Source organism: Macrotis lagotis, chromosome X, assembly GCF_037893015.1.
Source record: "Macrotis lagotis isolate mMagLag1 chromosome X, bilby.v1.9.chrom.fasta, whole genome shotgun sequence".
NCBI lineage: Eukaryota > Metazoa > Chordata > Mammalia > Peramelemorphia > Peramelidae > Macrotis > Macrotis lagotis.
In genome coordinates this window covers 335,706,566-335,726,897 of record NC_133666.1, presented here as the reverse complement: position 1 = coordinate 335,726,897, position 20,332 = coordinate 335,706,566, and the positions used below count along the sequence as shown (strand labels likewise).

Below are 20,332 nucleotides of genomic sequence, written 5' to 3'. Positions count from 1 at the left end.
GCCTCAATGTCCAATTGTTTGCCACTTCAAAACCAGCTGCTATATTTTTGAGCATGTGAGACTTTATATGATTTCTTTGGGATTTGACTTAGTATTGGTACTACTGATCATATCAAAGGATATGAGCAGTTTTATTGCTCTTTGGACATAATTCCAAATTGTTCTCCAGAATGACTGGATCTATTCACAACTCCACCAAGTGCATTGATGACTCCATTTTCCCATATCCTGTGGATGAGAGATTTGTAATATCACTTGATTCAACTTTAGTATTGGTATATATAGCAAAAGAATTATTGCTTTGCAAATACTCTAACATAAATATTAAGTTGAGAACTGAAAGTTAATTGGTATATATATATATATATATATATATATATATATATATATATATATACACATACAGTTTGGACAAACCAGGACTAAAAATATCTAAATTAGCTGTTTATAAAATTTTAATCCATAAATTTTAAAATTGTATGGAGCTTAGGAAATCATCAAGTCCAACTTTTAACCTGAGTCTGAATTTTTTTCAGTATTCTTACCACATAATTTATATGACCCCAGTACATACACCCGATTAAAAGAATTTTTCTGCTTTATAAGGTAATCCATTCAATCATTGAATAGCTCTGGTTATTCTTTCTCACTAGTCCTGGTCTCTTTTGGGGGAAAAAATGGAAGAAATACTGACTTAAGATTTGGGAAACTAAGGTTTTCATGCCTGTCTTCCCCTAACTCTCTTTTGAATTTGATCATGCCCCTTACCCTCCCTAGGTTTCAATATTCTATTCTCCAAATTGAGGTCATACTAGATATCTCTTTTAGGTCTATCTAACAGCTATCATATCTCCTCTAGATTCTTTTTTTTCTTTTCCAATCTACCCCCAGTTATCCCCCAAATATTATAATATAATTTCTACCATCTTACTTTGTATAATGAAGATGTCATCTAAGATATAACAATAATAATAAATAATAATAAAGGGCCAAAAGGGTGTAAGTTTAATGGGAATTTAGTGAAAAGCAAAAACCTACTTTTGAATTTTTTTAGTGTCATGAATGTGTCAGCATTCTAACCTACCAAACTTCAAAAGCCATAATAATTTTAAAGTCAGTTGTGTCTGGAAGTCAATAAAATGTGGTGTCACACATAACTGAGATTTGAAGTTTGCTAGTCAGGTAAAACACATGGGGAATTTATAACTATTTTTTCAGTTACTTATATTACTTATAGTTTATGTTATTCTAGTCAAAATATTCAGTCAAATATTATATATAGCGACTAGCCATGGTTATTGTTTTGTGTAGTTTTAAAGAAGCAGTAAGGATTACATATTTGAACAAAGGAATTCCTGACTAGATTAGACCATGCCAGGCCATTGTTTATAAAAAGCAATAGTACTACACAGGTTTTCATACAGAGGATGAGACTTTTAAATTACTTTGTCTTATTCTGGAACAACTAGGTGGTACAATGGAGAGAATATTAGGTCCTGGAGTCAAGAAGACTCATTTTCCTGAGTTTAAATCTGTCCTAAACATGTACTATCACTCTCTGTATGACCCTAAGCAAATCACTTGACCCTGTTTGCTTCAGTTTCCTCATCTGAAAAATAAGCTAGAGAAGGAAATGACATACCACTTCAGTGTCTTGGCCAAGATAATCCAAATGGGAGTTACAAAGAATCAAACAGGATTGAACAACAACCAAAATATTAACTCTGAACTGTTTTTTTTATATTTGTTTCCTTTAGTTTAGTTTTAAAATGCTATAAGTAAAATTCCAACCATATTTAACACCAAATATTATGTCATATTCAGACCCATTCTCTTCAACATAGAGAGGTCACAAATTTCTCTTCCAGAGAAACAAAGTGGTTCTAAGAAAAATTTCTCCCATTAATAGAGGGAAAACATATGACCATAGTCTTTGAGAGACAAAGTCAGTTCCATTTTGACACAGATACAGTGAAATGCCATTGCAATATTGATCATAACTTAGGAAAACTTGTATTGAATATAAATCCTGGTCCAAGAAGAGAATCAGAATATTGGAACATAAAGGATAGATTAGTATTGTGTGCTTACACAAAAAAAAGTTGTGATCTTGATGGAATATCACTGTGTTGTAAGAAATGATGCATTGGATGATCTTAGAAAAATATGGATAGACTTGCAAGAAATAAGAAAGAGCAAAATGAGCAAACCAAGAGAACATTGTATATAGAAACCATAATATTGTTTTAAGCATATTTTGAGTGACTAAGTCATTTAGATATCATCAATACCCAAATTAACTACAAAGGACATATGAAGGAAGATGCTACCTGCATCCAGAGAAAGAATTTATTGACTAGAAGTATGGATAGAACAATTAGACATAGACACGTACATTTGCATCAGTGCTAGATTTCCTTATAAAACCAAAAAACTATCCCTTTTTAAATTTTTAGATAATATTTATATAGTTCCACAACCTTATCAATGTGGAAGGCTAGGAGAACTGAAGGTATGGGATGAGGTAGAGGATAGGAATATTGCTAGTCTCCTCCCAGATAACAAGGTGAGAATTAAATCATTCTAGTCTAATCTTTGGTCATGTCTCTTTCTGAAATCATGTCTACATTTAAAATCAAATTCAAGGTTCCCCAGAACTCTCAAGTTTAAAGATATGAAGCAAAATTTTAAATTTTGGATTTTGGATTAACATAAACAAGATGTAACTTTGTTTAATGGTGCATTGGGGGGGGGGATTATGAAGTTCTTTTAAAAGGCTCAGAGAGTTTCTCCAGCATCATACAGCTCTTCAAAATATATACTTGACTGTGATAATTACAAATGAATCAGAAACATATGGATTAAATTCATCCCACTAAAATTAGGGATGGGCATGCCCAGCTGTGTCATGGGTTTGAACACCTCACAATATTTTTTAAAATGTTTGAGTTCAACATGAGTGTTTTAAAGGAAATGCAATCCATATGCTCCTGATTCATTTACACTGAGCTCATCAAAATGTTGTTTGTTTTGTAACAGCTATTTGATGTCCAAGAAGTTTGTGAGTCTTTCTTAATAAACCTTCTTAAAAATCTTCATTCTTAGAAACAGGAAGGAACAGTTTCCAAGGGAAAATGAATTCAACTTCCTTACATATTCAAACCTAATTGAAAACCAAGAAACCACAAGTCCTAAGCAGGTTTAAAACTTGGCTTTTAAAAACAACAAAAACAAACAAAAATCTATGGTTGAAAATTAAGAAGAAAAGTCTCCATTGCTATAGACTTGTTATTTCCCCTCTTTCCTGACATTTCATCACAACCAGTTTTCTGTTCATTGAGCTCCCTTTAAAAAACAGTTTATAATCTTTAGAGAGCATGGAGTGACACAAGAAAGGGTAATGAGAAGACTAAAATTTGCCTTCAGTAGAATGTTAACAATCTAGGGAAAATGTACAGAGAACTTTCTTGGCCAGTACTTTGGTTTGCCTTCTCAATAACATCTCATGGCTAGGGTAAAATGCTGAAAATAAAGAACATTTTCTTTTTCACCTCTTTTCTTTACATGTTGAACCTTCTAAGCATCCATTGTGTCAGAAACTTCCAGTCTATTGCTACTGGGCTTATAAAATACAGCCCCAAAGGATCCATAGAACGAGAGAGCTAGACTAGACCTTGGAGATCATCTAGTCCAATCCTTTCATTTTATGGAGAAGGAAACTGACATCTGAAGAGGTCAAGTGATTGGCTAGATTAAACAAATGGCAGAACTGGGAGTCCAAATCATGTCTCCTGCTTCCTTATTCATGAATCTTCCCACTCTGCACTTCCCTGCCTCAAAAAAAAAAGTAAAAATCAACTAAAATTTTATCATTATGGTAAAAATCAAGAGTTTTGAATTGAGGAAAACAATGGGTGATGGGACCATGGAAATCAAGTAGCTAAAATTTTGTAAATAAGTTAGCAACAGCATATGAATCAAGCTAATTAATTAATACTATATTATTTTGAACAAGAATTTTCAGGTGAACACCCTGAGCATTTGCAAAATACTCAAGGTTCAGAATACTTACAGGACAGCTTTCATATAAAACAATTCCTAGACACTTCAAGTTATCAGGGCACTTCAGGATACATAAATTGCATTTCTAAAGCCTGTGTACCAGAGAATAAAAAAATTTTTAAACTTGCTATTAGCTCAAAAATTAAACTTTCAGCATTGATTCTAGAACAAGAAAGATACTTGAATATTTCCCCTTTTTATAGGCAAGAAAATCAGGACCTAAAGTTAGTAAATGATTTAGTGAGTCACAGATGAAATAGGGAATAAAACCAAGATTTATTAACTGAGAACATGTCAGCACAACTACAGTAGACTTTAGAGGCAACCAAACAAAAAATGGACCCAATTTTTCATATTCTAACAACAAAACTCTAAATGAAACAAGGACGTTAAAAATAGGATGGGTCTTTTGCCCTCATGATTTGATTTGAGAAATTCAGGAAAGTCCCCCTCTAACTAAAAATCTCTCTTTTATTACCTATGTTATTTGATTAAATTCTAGTTTGAGACTCACTTCTTGTGGTCTTAAAGAATCTCTCAGTAATCTATTATCTATTAATTTATTAACATGCTTCTCCTCCCTTACTTCCCCACCATGAAGAAATAGTAGCTAATAATTTAATATGGATTCATTTATTAGAAGGCATAGTCCTAGGTATATAAGATACCTGATGGGAGAGGATGGGGAAGGGGTATGTCAGGGAATTGGAGACTGCACCCTTCAAAACTTCTCCCTTCAAGAAGAGGCATGCCAAAAGGGAAACAAGGAAATCACAAAAGTTTAACTTTTCCTTCTTCACAATCCTACCTAATCTTAACTCTTTTTTTAAAGAAATTTTGTTCAGTGATTTTTAATCATGTTAAGACTCTTTACTACTCATCATTTAGGTAATGATACTGAGTGATTTTCCTTTTCCTTCTCCAGTTCATTTTATAAGACAAATCAGGTTAAGTGACCAGCTCAGTCACAGGCTAAAAAGTGCCTTTTTGAATTCAGGACGATGAGTCTCTCTACTCTAGACCAAGCACTCAAAAGAATGGACCTAGGGCAGCTAAGTGGTGCAGTGGATAGAGTACCAACCCTGGAGTCAGGAAGACCTGAATTCAATTCAGCCTCAGACACTTAATAATTACCTAGCTGTGTGACCTTCGGCAAATCACTTAAAAACTCCGAAGTCTTAAACATAAATAAAAATAAAAAAAAGAATGGACCTCAAACCTCTAGGATTATCTTAATAAAGTACAGTGAGTTAGACTATATGTATTTTTCAGTAATGTACAATTCTGATGAAATGGCATACCTACTGTTCAATCAACCATGCTGCCTCTTTATTTCATGAAGGGATTTTGAAAAAAAACTATCCTTAAATTCCAGAACCACCCCCTCAAAGAACTCAAACACAGTAGTAACTAAAAAAGCTTGAATATAATTGTTAGTAGAGTCATACTAACCATATCTATTTAATTCAAAGTGAATCTTCTCTCATTTTCCCCCATTGATGATTTTTATCAAAGCCTAGATGAAATGTTTATAATACAAGCTATCAATTAACATGGAATATGTGGTTACACTAATGCTTGTTCTAGTGGGGAAAATACCAGTTTTGGAGTCTGAGGACCTTGATTCAAATTTTAGTCCTGTCACTTTCTACCCATGCAATCTTAGATAATTCACTTAACTTTCCTGTTTCTTAGTTTCCTCGTGGATGAAATGGGAGGAGAGGAGAGGTTGGATTTAATAACTTCTGAGGTTTTTCCCTGTGCTAAAACTATCTTATAATTCTAGTAACCTAATTTCCTTCTGAGCAGACTTCAGAATCATTCAAAATTATTGGATAATATATTGCATGGTCATTAAAATCCCCACTATTGGAGGGATGTTTCAGTATAATTTTTTCAGCTTATTGTTATATTGATTTACATATGAGGGGTTTGTTTTGGCACTTTTACATAAAGCCAAAACTACAGTTATAAATGAGAGGAAATCCCTATCCAGGGACTCACAATCTGAGAAGGATGACATCAAAAAAATAGAAATCTAAATCTAAATAGAGTTTAATATGAAGTAGGTTAGCAGGATAGGAAAAGTAGAAGATTTACTGTTTTGTTTTGTTTTTACCATAGAATTGTATTGTGACTGTATTCAGAGTGCAATGTAGAGGAGCATGAGATGGAAGTAATTTTTTTCAGGTCTCAGGGACACAGGAATGAACAATATCTATATGTGGAGAGTTATTTAAAAGTAGCCTACTTATAATCAACCTGGACACTCTTTTACACATATTCTGAGGGCAGGCACTCTAAACTGCCCCGTAACTTGCTGAGGCTTGCAGCTGTGAATCCCAGTTTGACCAGTAGGGATAGATATCAAACCACGACCTTGAGGATGACTTTGTGTGTCAGCTTTCTTCTTGTGTTGAATCATCATACTGGGAATATGTGTTATTTTAAGTAGTTTATCTCTCGGCCAGAACCAAAACTGAATTTCTAGCCATGTGTGTTTTATTAGGAGGTTTTGTTTAAAAGAAACTTTGTAAAAAAGATATGAGGAAAAAATGTTAGCAGAAATCTTCAACTTTCATTACACATCCTTATTTTAATCCCAGTGTTTTCAATTATAGCATACTGAATCTATATTGATGCTAATATGTTTGCATTGCTGCCTTTTCATTTTATTTTTTTTACAACTCACCGCAGGATACCAATGTCAAAAATATACCATTCTGATCAACAGAACACATCTGTGGTGAATCCACACAGAAGCAATTAATTTCCTTGTGGTATTTTTACACTAGGGGCTTAATGCAGGTCCCCATTATACAAACAAAAACTCCAGACAGCTCCTGCTGCCTGATAAAAAATAAATCAGATTGAGAAGGGCTGTTTGGCCTAGGAGTGCTACAGGCAATGACTTGTAATGAGGCATCCCAACACTAATTATGAAGCTTATTAAAGAGAATTGTATAACTTGTACTAAAATGCATGCTATAATCATGTTAAAGAAAGGATGCCTATTGAATATCCAGAAGTCACTTCTCTAGCAAAGTGAATGGACTACATAAACAGATCTCCAGTTTGGGGATCAATTCATAGGAGTGATATTATTGTGTTTGGCAAATTGGCCAGGATGAATTTGATAGAGAGGCAGGTGAGAATCCCAACAGCTTGGTGATAATTCACACATCATAGCCTTCCCAACTAGCTAACATCTGCCAGCAAATTGGCCAAGAAACTGTCAAAAACAAATATTTCCAATACAATATTTTTATTATTAAACTTCTTCTGAATCTTCTCTAAGGTTGCAAAAGCAATATTTCAGTGTACTGTTTCCGGGGGGGGGGGGGAAGATTAATAAAGATGTTAGGAGACTGAACTGCTGTGAGATTTGTTTAATTATTCCCCACAGTACTGCCCCAGCAATCTGCTGACATTTAGCCCCGACCTTGCAAATCCTCAGTAAATATTAATATATCAACTCAAACAGGGACCGTTGTTTTATTGGTTCACGGAGCTCAGAGAGATTCGCCACAGCAGTGAAAAATAATGTGCAGAACTGAGGAAGAACGGCTCCTTTGATATCACCTTCTGCTGCACACATGTGCTGGGAGCATCAACAAAATGGAAATTCTGTTACTTTGCCACAGCTGTAGAGTGACACTTCAGATGCCTTCGCTTCCCTTTGTACAGCCTGCTGGAATAATCCCAAAACCACAGTGGCAAGAGATTAGAAAAGAGAGAGAGAGAGAGAGAGAGAGAGAGAGAGAGAGAGAGAGAGAGAGAGAGTCACATTTCCTTATCTGACATAGTGGAAATTTTAATAATGGGTAAGATTCCATCTTACAACCTAATAAGCTTTTCCCAGAAAAAAATGAGAGCACTAATAAGGGCCAAAGAATGCCAATGCATCATTCACTGAAAAACTATTTATAATGGTGACTTCTGTTTCTTTTCCTATAGTTCTACATCAGTTTCTATTGCTTTCCTCTATAGTTCTTCCTCTTGACAGTTTTGCTAACATGTTCCTTAGACATATTTGTAGATAAAATTAAAACAAAAGAACCATCTCTAGGTTTGTGCATGAAAGAAAAAGAAAAAAGAGTTGGGGGAAGGCTAGTTAGTAATGGTGATGGTATTTAGGAGGTTTTCCCCATGTCTCTGATTTTAAAAATATTATTAAACTATTTTCTCATAAATATTCCAGAATTCCTAATAGATGAATGTTTGATGTAAGCCAATAACACATCAAGAATTCTTGGGTGTAAGAACAGGGACTGCTGTGCAACATTTGGCATTCAGATGTATTGAGCTGCAGAGTTAATGCGTGATTAATTTTATTCATAAAAATGTTAATCACTTCATTGTGAGATCTTTTTAACATTCACTGCACCAAGCACCTTTTAACTTCTCTTGCCCACCATCTCACAGATGTATTTAATATTTTCAAACATTCTGCTGTTACTGAAGGAGCTTGGAATTAAGCATAGTTTTAAAATACAATGACAAATAATAACCAAAGGACAACTAATGTTACAGAACTTTTTCATATTTAGAAATGACTGCCTTTTCTTATCATTGCCATTATCATCATCATTATTATTACTATCAGAATTATCATTAACATTGATATGCTTTTTTTTAAAAGCCACTGAAGATATCCCCCTCCTCTCCTTTTATATATATTCTCTTCACATAAAGCAAACTTCTGGAATATTGGAAAAGAAACTTAAGGAAATGAAGTTTTAAAGGGGGGGATGATTTGAAAGAACTAAAATCACACGATGTTATCCACACCATTGTATTCCTGAAACAAGTAGCAAAACACAGCTGAAAGTGGTGTCCAGTGTTGGTGGGTGTGCCGGCTCTGCTCACTGACTTGTTGTTTCCAACTGGGCAAGGCTATTGTGAGCTCATTCAGCCAATGCACTCATGAAACTGGATAAATGGATTAATGGATCAGAGACACCATCGGCATCTTCAAAAGGAAAACAGCAGCCTGCAAAGAGACTGACATTTGTGTACTGGGGCAGAGGGTGTGTGAATGCTCTGCCTCTGCCAAAGGGACAAGACAGTGATAAACTTTCAACACTGACCACCTCACTTTGTGCGGCAATTCACCAACAAAATAAATGGATTGTGCTTCATTGTTTTTGAACCCTAGGAAGCACAGGGAAAGCCCTTCTTGGACAGTCACAAAAGGACAATGTATTGTGTGGGGCCAACAACTCAAACTAAAGCCTTTAATTATCTATGGGTCAACAATACATCCAGAATAAGGAACCAAAATAAATGTTGCCATAAAATAAATCGGGTTTAATTTCACATGAAGTTTACTCCAGCGTCTTTTTTAAGCTGTGTAGAGAGAGAGATACCCCAACTCAGTAATGGGGAGGAGGAGTTCAAGACATTTTTGTTTTCATTGCTATATCTAACACACCTCTAGCTGTCCTCCAGTGATGCATTGGGCAACTTGCAAAAAATCTCTTTAAATCTCTTAGTTGTAAAGCAATCTTTGATTTAAAAAAAATAAATGAGATAGAAGAGGCACCATAACCATTTTTTTAAAGAAGAGGTAAATAAATAGACAATACACCTGTCCAGCTAAAGACTCTCCCCTGCCCCCAAACACACACACATACACATAAACACAAACACACACACACACACACACACACACACACACACACACACACACACACACACACACACACACTTTGAGGGGACATTGCCTTTTCCTCCCCACCCTCATCCCTGCTTATGTTTTAGAGGCCTTCTCTAGTCTTAATGGATTCAGCTCCTGGAGAGTTTCCATTCCCTATCCATTACCTTCAGGCTACTTTCAGGTACAAGATGCAAAAGACATGAACAGGGGATTCTCCTGAGGTCCTGTTTTGCTTTAAGAGCTGCAACTGCTGTCTTGGTGAGCCAATGTGGGAGACTTTCTAACTTTAACTTGCTAATACAGTCTCTCTGCTCTCCAGGAGAGGAAAGGGAGAAGAGAGGGAGAGTGGGGGGGGGGGGTGAAAGGATGGGGAAAAAGAGGGAGAGAATCAAGCATGTTCTGACCAGCCACATTCAGTGATCCAAACAGGGGGAAAACTTTTCAAAGGTTTCATGGTCTTCATGTAGAGGTTAAAGGATCTCTCTCTCTCTCTCTCTCTCTCTCTCTCTCTCTCTCTCTCTCTCTCTCTCTGTCTGTCTCTCTCTCTCCCTCCTTAAAAACAAATCCTTTTATTTCCGAACCCATTCACTCCCATCTGGAGTCCTCCACTCCAGACTCTTCTTGTCTCTTCCTCAAAATAAGAGATGTCCCGGAAGCCTCAGCCCTAGCTCCCCTTAGCAGAGTTCTTGGATGTTCAGTCCGGCTTTCATGGGCAAGCGGAACCCTTTGCTGCAGCCCCCACTTCCCATAGGCAAGCTGACTCTTAACAATTGCACCCAAACAAATTCATCAGCTATCCCGCTTTCTTTTTTCCTGTCACACCTCCACCCCATCTCCCAACCCTCACCTCACTCTTGGGGAATCCAGTCTCCCCAGGAGCTAAGTGTTCTTCTTTGCCACTGACCTCTGCTTGTGTTCAGCTACACTGCTGAGTCAGTCATCTTTGCTTTTCCCGCCTAAGTCAGACTGAGTATAAAGCTGGCCGGGCTGGAGTGGTTTCTGATCCTCCAATCCCTTCAAGGTTGCAAAGCATCCAACCCGAAACCAAGGGCTAGCAGAGTAAGCCAAGAGACCCCCATACCACAGTGGCGAATGCCTTAAATTTTGTAGTTGAGACTTTGTTAAAATTCACTTCACTTAAAGCAGACATCTCCTCTCTCTCGCTCTCCTTTTCCCAACCGTCTCCTACCACACTTCACTTCATCAAGTAAGGGAAAATAAATGTGGCTATTAAAAAGACGCAGTGTCTGAATTCAGTCTTCCCTCTCTTCCCGCGAGCTCACTCCTGGGAGAGATGTCACAAACAGTGGTCCTTTCTCCCCAGCTGCTGGTCTGGATCCCTCACTCCCACTCCTCCCATACTCTCCGGATCATATCCAGCAGACCTATCCAGACACTGCCCGGTACCCGGTGCTCAAGACGCACTAAGCTGTCTTACATCTCCTTCGTGGATAGTTCGAAGGTTGGCCTCCTCATCAAAATATGTCCTGCGGTTTGCTTCAAGATTCTTGCTTCCTCTCCCCCCCCCCCCACTCTCCAATAGAAAGACCAAAAATGCTACACCAACCCACCAACACCTAGGAGCATAAACTGTAGTTCCATTCTAAATCATTTCCCGACCACATTCGTTTTCCCAAATTAATTTAATCTGCATTAAGCACAAGTATATAAATCACAGCCACTAAGCATCTCTCCCTAATCCCTTCGGGGTAGGTAGCCCCGGGCCTACTTCTGCTCCTGGCATAGGGGAAGGGCAAGAAAGAAGCAGGAGGGGGCAGGAAGGGGTCTGAGAAAAGAGAAGGAACAGCTGGGACCCTGAGATCTGAGAACTGTATTTTCCTAAAAGGTGCAGATGAAATTAACCAGACCCTGGACCCAAATAACATATTTCTCTCAGTTTTGAAGGATGGGAATCCCAGAGTCAAAAACTCCAAAAGGGGGTCATTATAGTTCCATTGCTTTAATGGTCATGTTCTGGAGGGAAAAGGACCAGTTCCATCCAAAAACCAGGAGGGCCCCCGGGTTGTCTGTCTCTTGTTCTCTTTTTCTTTTGCTCTCTGATTTCCTTTTCTCCTGCCTTCCCTCCCTCCCTACTCTCTCACTCTTTCCTCCCTCTTTGTAATAGTCTCATCTACAAGGACGATTGAAACTTTATAGTGCATGATTCATAGAGTGGCGCTGTACTTGGAGTCATGGTGCATATTACATTAATCAGTGTCAGGCCCGTAAAACAGAGATATGAATATGAATTCTCCGTATTGCAGAGGAGATAAATTCGCTTGTGAATAATTGTTCATTGAGGAGAGGAGAGAGAAGGAGAGGGAAAAGAGAGAGGAAAAGAGAGAGGGGAGAGGGAGAGGGAGAGGGAGAGGGAGAGAGGGAGAGGGAGAGGGAGAGGGAGAGAGAGAGAGAGAGAGAGAGAGAGAGAGAGAGAGAGAGAGAGAGAGAGAGAGAGAGAACATGAAAGTTACTTAGGAGGCTTAATCGGATCAATGATTGAAGCTGGACGTTAACACCTTTGAAAGAATGAACCTCTAACCTCTCTACTCCTTAGATAGCTGATTCAGGAAAGAACTGAAGTCAATTAACACCAGGCAACAAGGTGGGCCAGAGGGGATTGTGAGGAAACGGAATAAGTATTACACTTTCATAAGGTTGTTAGTCATCTCATCGCTGCTGTCTCTTGGCTCTGGGAGTGAAGAAACCATGAAAGTTGTTGTGGAAATGGTTGTTTCCTTCCTCCAAACAAACATAAATAAACCATATCCAGGTGCCAATGAAATAAAAAAAAACCCGAAAGATACAAAAATCATGAGAAAAAAAACCAGACTGATTTCAACTTAGGCAAACACTTCCCTATGCCTTGTAAAGCCTTTCAGGGGAATAATCATTACCCATGCCAAAGGCAGAATAGAGACTAAAATCTCATGCAGATAGATATTCCATAAGTACACAGAGAAAAAATTGTGCATCTCTTCGTTTAGGGAATATTTTCCCATCTGAAAAGGTTAAGCCCTGAAGCAAGTTGCTGATACTTATGTGTGGCTGCATTTAATTTTTTCCCCTTAAAATGTCAGTGCCCATTTTACACAGCTGCCTCCCATTTCTGATCTCTCTTTAACTACTAAAACGGAAAGAAAAATGGAAGGTGGCACATCGGTACAGTTAGAAGTGCAAAGCGCTAGTTAAAATAGCAGCAACCTTTTTGCCCCTTGCAGGAAAATGCTACTTATCAAGACTTGCCATCTCCATTTCTAAACTTCACATGAGTTGGAAGGTTTAGTAGGATAAAGTTCATGTGGGGCATATATGTCCAAAAGGACCTGTACCTCTTTATATTGATAGCTGATTCAAATGTGATTGCAGTATGTTAGATGTCTACATATGAGAAAAGGATTTTCAGAAACAGAGGAATGAAATTTTCAATTTCAAAGTTGCCTTGAAGAACTTATGTATTAATGTGTACAATGAATATTATACATAATATTTTCATGTATAATGTAAACTATATCATACATATTATATATGATATACATAAATGTATTATGTACATTTCATACACACACACACACACACAGTGACTGCTTTTTTTTCCTGAGAAGGAATTTCTTAAAAATAGTATACCTTGAATGAACAAACAGAACAACCTCAAATTGCAGTCTGCTAAATCCTTTCAGTTGTAAACACCTCCATGCAGTACATTTTCATCCCAACTTAAATCATGTTGCATACATGCCACTAGCCTCAAACATGTTGCATCAAAACCTCAGTCAGAGAAAATGGAAATGAGTCAAAATATAGGATCTAAAAGTAAAAAAAAAAAAAGCAAAAAAGCAGACAGAAGGACATTTAAGGACAATAGCCTATGAAATTCGTGGAAAATGAAAATTGTTTGCCAAGAGAGGAAATGTTGATTTCTCTTTCACCAGTATGCATTAACTCATTGATCTTGGCTACACCTGCTTCTTCTGGCCTTGTGAAATTTTTAGAATTTCATTTTGGTTGATTAAAAGAAAAAAAAGCAATACTTTTTTTTGACGTGATTGGACATCCAATTCCTTAAAAGCAAGGTTGACTGAATTGTTTAGGGTGCAAAAGTACTACAGTTCTCAGAAATGAATTGTGCCATACAGCAAATTTGCCTTCAGTAAAACAGATAAATACCATGAGACCTTGGACATAAATGAACAAGAACATCAGGGACGGGGTTTTATTCCCCTCTTTTATTATCACCTGAAAATGGTTTAGTTACAAATCTCTCCAGGACATCAATGACTTCATTCTCACTTCCTGCAGAGATCCCATCTTTCTCCTGAAACTAAACTTAACCTACTCTCACAGAATTAGCAGGTTCAACCTCCAACACAGGATGAGAGTATAAAATGGGACAGCGATCTTAATGTCATAGACTCAAATTCTCCTCACGCCCAAATCAGAAAGAAACACTGTATCTTGGAGACATTGTACATTTTTCCTAGAGTGAGATACAGGAGTCGTTTCTGGAGCAATAATGTAACTTTCTTTAGGGGGCGAGAGGATGATTTCCCCTCTCTGTTCCTCACTTCCCACACCCCAGCCTCCCCCAAACCTTTGATGAAGTCCAAGGACTCCCAGATTTCAGTAGCCTACTACGGAAAGATAAAACTGCAGGATGATTTACTATACTACTTTACGTCCACAGAGGGCGCTGCGAGCCTTTCCAAATGTGTTCGCTGCCACTCAAGTGCACCAAGGGCCACGCTCTCCTCTTCTGCAAGCCTTTGCTCACTTCCAGGCTCACCTTTAACGCCACACACAAACACACGCACTGCCTCTCTCCTATACACGCTTACTTTCAACAATTAAGGTCTCCTTTAAAGTGCCTCGTAATCCTTTTCCCTCCTCCCTCCAACTCTTCGCTTTCCCATCCCCCAGCAGTCCATTTTCTTTTAAGCCAATTTGGCACCACTTTGTTTGCTTAGCCTCACAGAACAGCATTGTATGCTTTTAAAATGTAATCTTTCCTTTTAAACGAAAGATGCCAGTTTATGAACGCCATGTGGACAGCAAAAGAAAATAAGGCTGGCGGAGAGGGACGAGGAGGAAGGGACGGGAAGAAAGAAGCTAGAATATTTGCACAAACTACAGTTGTCCCGGCTCAGGCTTATTTCTGATTCTCTTAACCGCTCACATTGAGGGATTTTATACGGTCAAGTTGCTAGCAGTTTTGATTTCATGAAACTTTTAACTTTTATTTCCATGCCTTCTCTCCTTTTAAACTTCCATGTGCTTTTGGAATAAGAATTCTATTTTATATTTTAGTTGAAAAAGTTTATTAGAAATATGAATAGTTGTAAGATAAATTAATGTGTATTGTATTTTTCAACCTAAATATTAACAACCAAGGAAACTACTCTTCTGAGAAAAATCTGGAAAATTATTTTTTAAATTATGAAATCATAACTCCTCAGTGATCCATTTTTTAAAAAGTAAACTATTCAAAAAAATCAATCCTCTCCATTCATTTGAAAGGCTTAAGAAAAAAGTCTCTATTTAGTGCTATTGTAACTAAAATAAAAACCAGTAATTGTAACCTTGATAGGGATTTTATTAATATTTTATTTGCAACTCTCGTCTTGTTTCCGACAAGTGCTTTTTTGAGGTCGGTTCACTTTGGACTGGGCGTCCCCACATTATTTCTTAATGACTTTCCCAGATGCTTCTTTCCATTTTCCACCATCAACAACCATCTGGTATCTTATTAGCACCTCAATGCTCATTTAGTGTTCTCATTTGGGAGGAGAAAAAAGGAAACATTCAAAAATATTAGGAGTTTTAACGGATTGTCTTTGAAAGATTAATGCCTATATAAAACCATGGCGTTTATAAGCTGGTTGCTTTTCCTCCACCACCCTCCCCCCCACCCCATTCTCTTTCTCATCACTTCAGAAACCTCCACAGCACTTCTTGACTTAAACCCTGAGAAAAGCTTGCTGGCAAATTTTATTCCTGCTGGCCTATTACTAGAGTTTAAAAGAGCCTTCCAATTCCTCAACGTTTAGCTTAACTAAATAACTAAGAAATACATTCAAAATACAATTTCATACTCCATTATTTTCCCACTCTGCCCACAAAGCGGACTAGCGCCACAATTCACTGTCGAGCCAACTAGTTATAAATTGATTTAGCAACCGAAGTTATAGTTTGGGGGCAGTGATAGAAAATTCCTTTCTTCATTTTTTCCTCTCTTAAAAAAAATCATTTTATAAACTTTAGAAATCGAACTCACTTATGCTGTGGGAAAGGAAGGCACCAGAGAAATTTCTGTATGGTAAGAGTTGAAAAGGATAACTTTAATCTAACTGCCCACAGAAAAACTGAACTCTTAAAAGCTTATGTTTAAAATTCAAACATTCATACGAGAAAATCCTCTATGTTTGTTTCCTTTACATATGGCACATAACAAGAAGCCAAGCACATAGTTTGGCAACTTTTAAACTATAAGCACCATAAGAATTCATGGAAGACCAATGTAATAAGGGAAAATGAGAAAATCTTTGAACAAGAATTCAAAATTCAGTTCTAGATTTTGTTATATACAAAATACATCAGAAAGAGAAGAGTTCATAATTTCATTTAGTTTATTAGACAAAAATATATGATTTAGACAAGTTTCGCTGACCTGCTATTTACAATCTGAAATCACTATATACAGAAAGAAAAAAAAACCATACAAACACATGGGGAACATTTACCAAACAAATAATCGAAGAATGGTTAGAATAACACGATCTGAAATGGTACAAAGGAAACGGGGTCCAACTACGATATGGAAGAATCGCTTTTATGGATTTGCACCTTATTGCAAAAAGTGATTGATGGGAGTTGTTTATATCATTTCCATTTTTGTCCTTTATACCAGTCTCTGAAATATTTTTATTCCTCCCCCGTGTCCCCTCCCACCCCACCCCCCTTTTCCTCCCCCCCAACTCCCTCAAAAACAAAAAAAAACAAACAAAAAAAAAAACAAAAAAAAACATTTAATCAAGCGGAAGGGAGAGCAGCTAAAATTCGCGGTGTTCCCTCTTGCTGAGCCAAAGAGCTGTAGGGGGAAAAAATAGACGTAACAATTTGTCAGTAAAAAAAGACCAACTGAAAAGTATTACCTCGGCTTGCTTGGCTTTTAAAGCGATTGGGGAGCAAGAGTCCCCTTTTAAGCAAGGGAAGCAACTGGCAGAGCCTGCCAGTAGAAGTAGCAGCAGCAGCAATGCCCTGGAAGCTCCATTGTAGTCTACTAAGTTTGCCCCCAAGTTGCCAGTTCCCTAGAGTCCATTCCAAATGATCACGCCTCGATGGGGGCGGGCTACTGTAAGGCGCTTTTGGCGCTATCTTTATGATTAGCTCTAATTATCCTCCGGATTCTCCCCCTTCAACTTTCTCTTCCCATCAGATTTAACATTTCTTTAGGAAAATAAAACAACAACTCACTTGTCGCGGACAGGTTGAAAGGGCGATTTTAACTGTTGAGGAGGAGAGTCGGTCCTGGGTACATTTTCTCTTTCTAGGGGGGGAGGAAAACAGAAGCAAACTTAAAAAAAATGTGGAAAGAGGAGCCCACAGTCCCCCACCCCCTAGGCAGAGACAGCTCTCAAGTACCTCCTCTCCAAGCTGAGTTAGTCTATTGGACTCCCCCGCATTTCCAAAAGGAGTGGTTAGCTCAGATTATCCAGCTACATTGACTTTCTCAGAAATGGTTTAGGCAAACAACACAAAACAATGGCCCACAGGGCTTTTTAAGCAGCCCAGGGTCCTTGTGCCTGGTCCCTTATCTGATGAGGTCCCCAGATGGATCCCCTTAGGCCCCAGAGAACAGAAGAACAGACTTTGTTCTTAAGGGGATTTTCCCTCCTGGTACCAGGGAGCTCCTGACCTTAATAGCCAAAGCTCTAGGTGGGAAGCAGTCAGGGGCAGAGTAGTTTACCTGTGTGTTTGGGACTGGTTCTTTCTGAGGCTTTGTCGCTATTGAGCGCCCCCAGAGTGGCCGTGAGCACGGAAGGCGCTTGCTGGGCCTGGAGGTGATGGTTGTGGTGTGCTGCGTGGTGGTGATTTACTCCTAGGAAGGATCTTACATTCAAGAGAGAACTCTGAGTGAGAAAAGCCCCGTTTGTCCAGTTGTGAAATTTGCCAATCTGGCACGTGTAGAGTCCGTGGCTGGGCAAGAAAGCGGGGTGCTGGAGCTGAGGGGAAGTGTGGTTGACCTGGGAAGGGGGAGGGGGAGGGGGAGGCGGGGAGGACTTCAGGGCGCCATCGGGGCTGGTGGCAGTCTCTGCCAGAGACCAGATCTTGGGTTTATTGTGAGGTGGCCCCTGCAAATTGCTCTGTCCGCTAGGGCTCAAGATCCGCGTGCTACTGTCAGAGGCGTCTTTCGAGAGAGACAGAGAATCTTTGGGTTTCAGTCCTTCCGATCCGGACAAGGGCAACTCCTTCTCCTTATCCAGGCTATCTTCTTCATTGGCCCTGAGAGTCTCAGACTTCTCCTCCTCCTCCTCGTTACTCTGTTCGCCGTCATTCTCGTCGATCTTGTCGATGTCTATGCTTTCCAGGTCGATCTCCTCGTCATCTTCTGTCTTTTCTGGATCCCCTTCGTTGTCGCTGCCGAAAAGGTTGCCGTCCTCCTGGTCTTTGCTCCTTGCCCCCCAGGTCACTTTGTTCTCTTTCTTGAGCCTCCGGCGGGCGTTGGCAAACCAGGTGGAGACCTGGGTGAGGGTCATCTTGGTGATGATGGCCAGCATGATCTTCTCCCCTTTGGTGGGGTAGGGGTTTTTGCGATGCTCATTCAACCAGGCCTTCAGGGTGCTGGTGCTCTCCCGAGTGGCGTTCTTGGGCCTCCCCGGATCCCCATATTGGAACTGTCCATAGGGGTAATAGCCAGGAGCAGTGTGGGCTGCGAAGGTCGCAGGGTGGACTCCTGGATTGTCCTTAAGTTCATACTGAGAACCCTGGAGAGAGAGAGAGAGAGAGAGAGAGAGAGAGAGAGAGAGAGAGAGAGAGAGAGAGAGAGAGAGAGAATATAATTCTCCATAATAAGTATGGACAGGTTGCAGTTCTTCCCTTCTCATAGATTAGGTTAAACTGAATTCACTGTTACTCAACACTCTTAGGTCTTTAGGAAGCAGTCAATGTAACCACCTCCCCCCACTAAAATCGGTCCCAATCTACCCCACTACACACACACACACACACACACACACACACACACACACACAAACACACACACACATACACAGACACATAAACTGCGTCTCTAACTCTCTTCAAAGTTGGGAAAGGTGGGAACTTCTGAGATATGTTTGTGTGTGAAATCTTCTCGGGCAGGAAATTTGATTAAAATTGTCGCTTCTGAAGATTCTCTACACTTTTGCGGTGGAAGAAAAGACAACCATTAAACTCAGACTTTCCCTAAACTAACTGCAGCTTCATTTTTTATCCACCTATCTTTCCTTCCCTTTCTCCCTCAGCATACCTCCTTCTCACACAAATAAGGATCATAGAACTTAATAAAAGATTAATTTTGAGTTCATCATCAACTAAAATATAGTCATTAAATTATAGAACTGGAATAGTTTTTTTTAAAAACCAAGTATCAAAATAAACAGTTCCTATCCTCCCCCTCAATACCCATTTTACCCTGATAATAGAAAACATAATGCCAGATTTCCTCCTATATATCTTTAAAATTTTTTAAAAGCATGTTCCTTTTAGCTTCAAATAAACCTTAATGGAATAGTTAACATGCATTTATATAAGGACTTAAGTGGACAGGTAATTTTGCATTAAAATACTCTCCACAAACTCACCAACAAACAAAAATAAATAAAAACAAAAATTTCATAAAATCCAAACTGCTTATATAAGTAGAAAGACAAAAAAGTAAAAATATTAACTTCTAAAGAAAGGGGAAACCAACTTCAAGAAATGGAACCTGACTCAATCTTTTTAGAAATGCTATTTGAATACTTTATCTTTTAAGTTTAGCTTTGATCTGGAAGAGCAAACACAAACCATTTTCAAGCTTTTAGAGGGAATGATTTATTTGCAATCAATATTCTTTTTATCATCAGTAGTAAAACACAGCAAGTCAAATTATCCCATCAGGTGTTTTGGTAAATAACATTTTATCTTTCTAACAACCTCATTAGGCCTCATTATTACTGCAAATTGTCCAGACATTCACACAACTTTATCCTCTGACTTCCAAACACCTGATAATAAAAGCCCAGACATGGAATCAGGTAAAGAAACACACTTCCTTGGAACTGTGAAACACACCAACACACAGACAGGCCCACATTGTTGTGAGCAAGATTTTTATTTAATCCCAAATATAATTATGCTGCCTTGATCTGTTCACCAGATTTGAAATAAAGCTGTATTGGATTAGCACATCACCCAGTCCCCACAGCATTTCTTTAAGTGATATATATTTGCATCAGGCCTTAATTTAAGAGAGAAAATTAATGACATTCATTCATTCACTAAAAGCAAACATTTGTCAATTAGAAATAATTGTATTGGTAAGGGGAGCTTCCAGATTTTGGAAAAGTTGCAAAGAGATGAGTATTTTTCAGATCA

General features: G+C 38.4%; 1 protein-coding gene across 2 annotated transcripts; it reads right to left on the bottom strand.

Annotated features, from left to right (window-relative positions):
• Window positions 1–411: 411 nt before the first annotated feature.
• Window positions 412–20,315, bottom strand: IRX1 (iroquois homeobox 1). 2 transcript variants are annotated; one of them, XM_074200419.1, is made up of 3 exons: window positions 17,682–20,315; window positions 17,189–17,261; window positions 412–7,753 (listed from the first exon to the last, which is right to left on the bottom strand). In XM_074200419.1, the coding sequence occupies exons 1-3, from the start codon at window positions 18,817–18,819 to the stop codon at window positions 7,693–7,695; spliced, it is 1,272 nt and encodes a 423-aa protein (XP_074056520.1). In that variant the 5' UTR covers window positions 18,820–20,315; the 3' UTR covers window positions 412–7,692. The 2 variants fall into 2 exon arrangements, with proteins under 2 accessions (XP_074056520.1, XP_074056521.1); XM_074200420.1 differs by lacking the exon at window positions 412–7,753 and adding an exon at window positions 16,696–16,802.
• Between the last annotated feature and the right edge of the window lie 17 nt (window positions 20,316–20,332).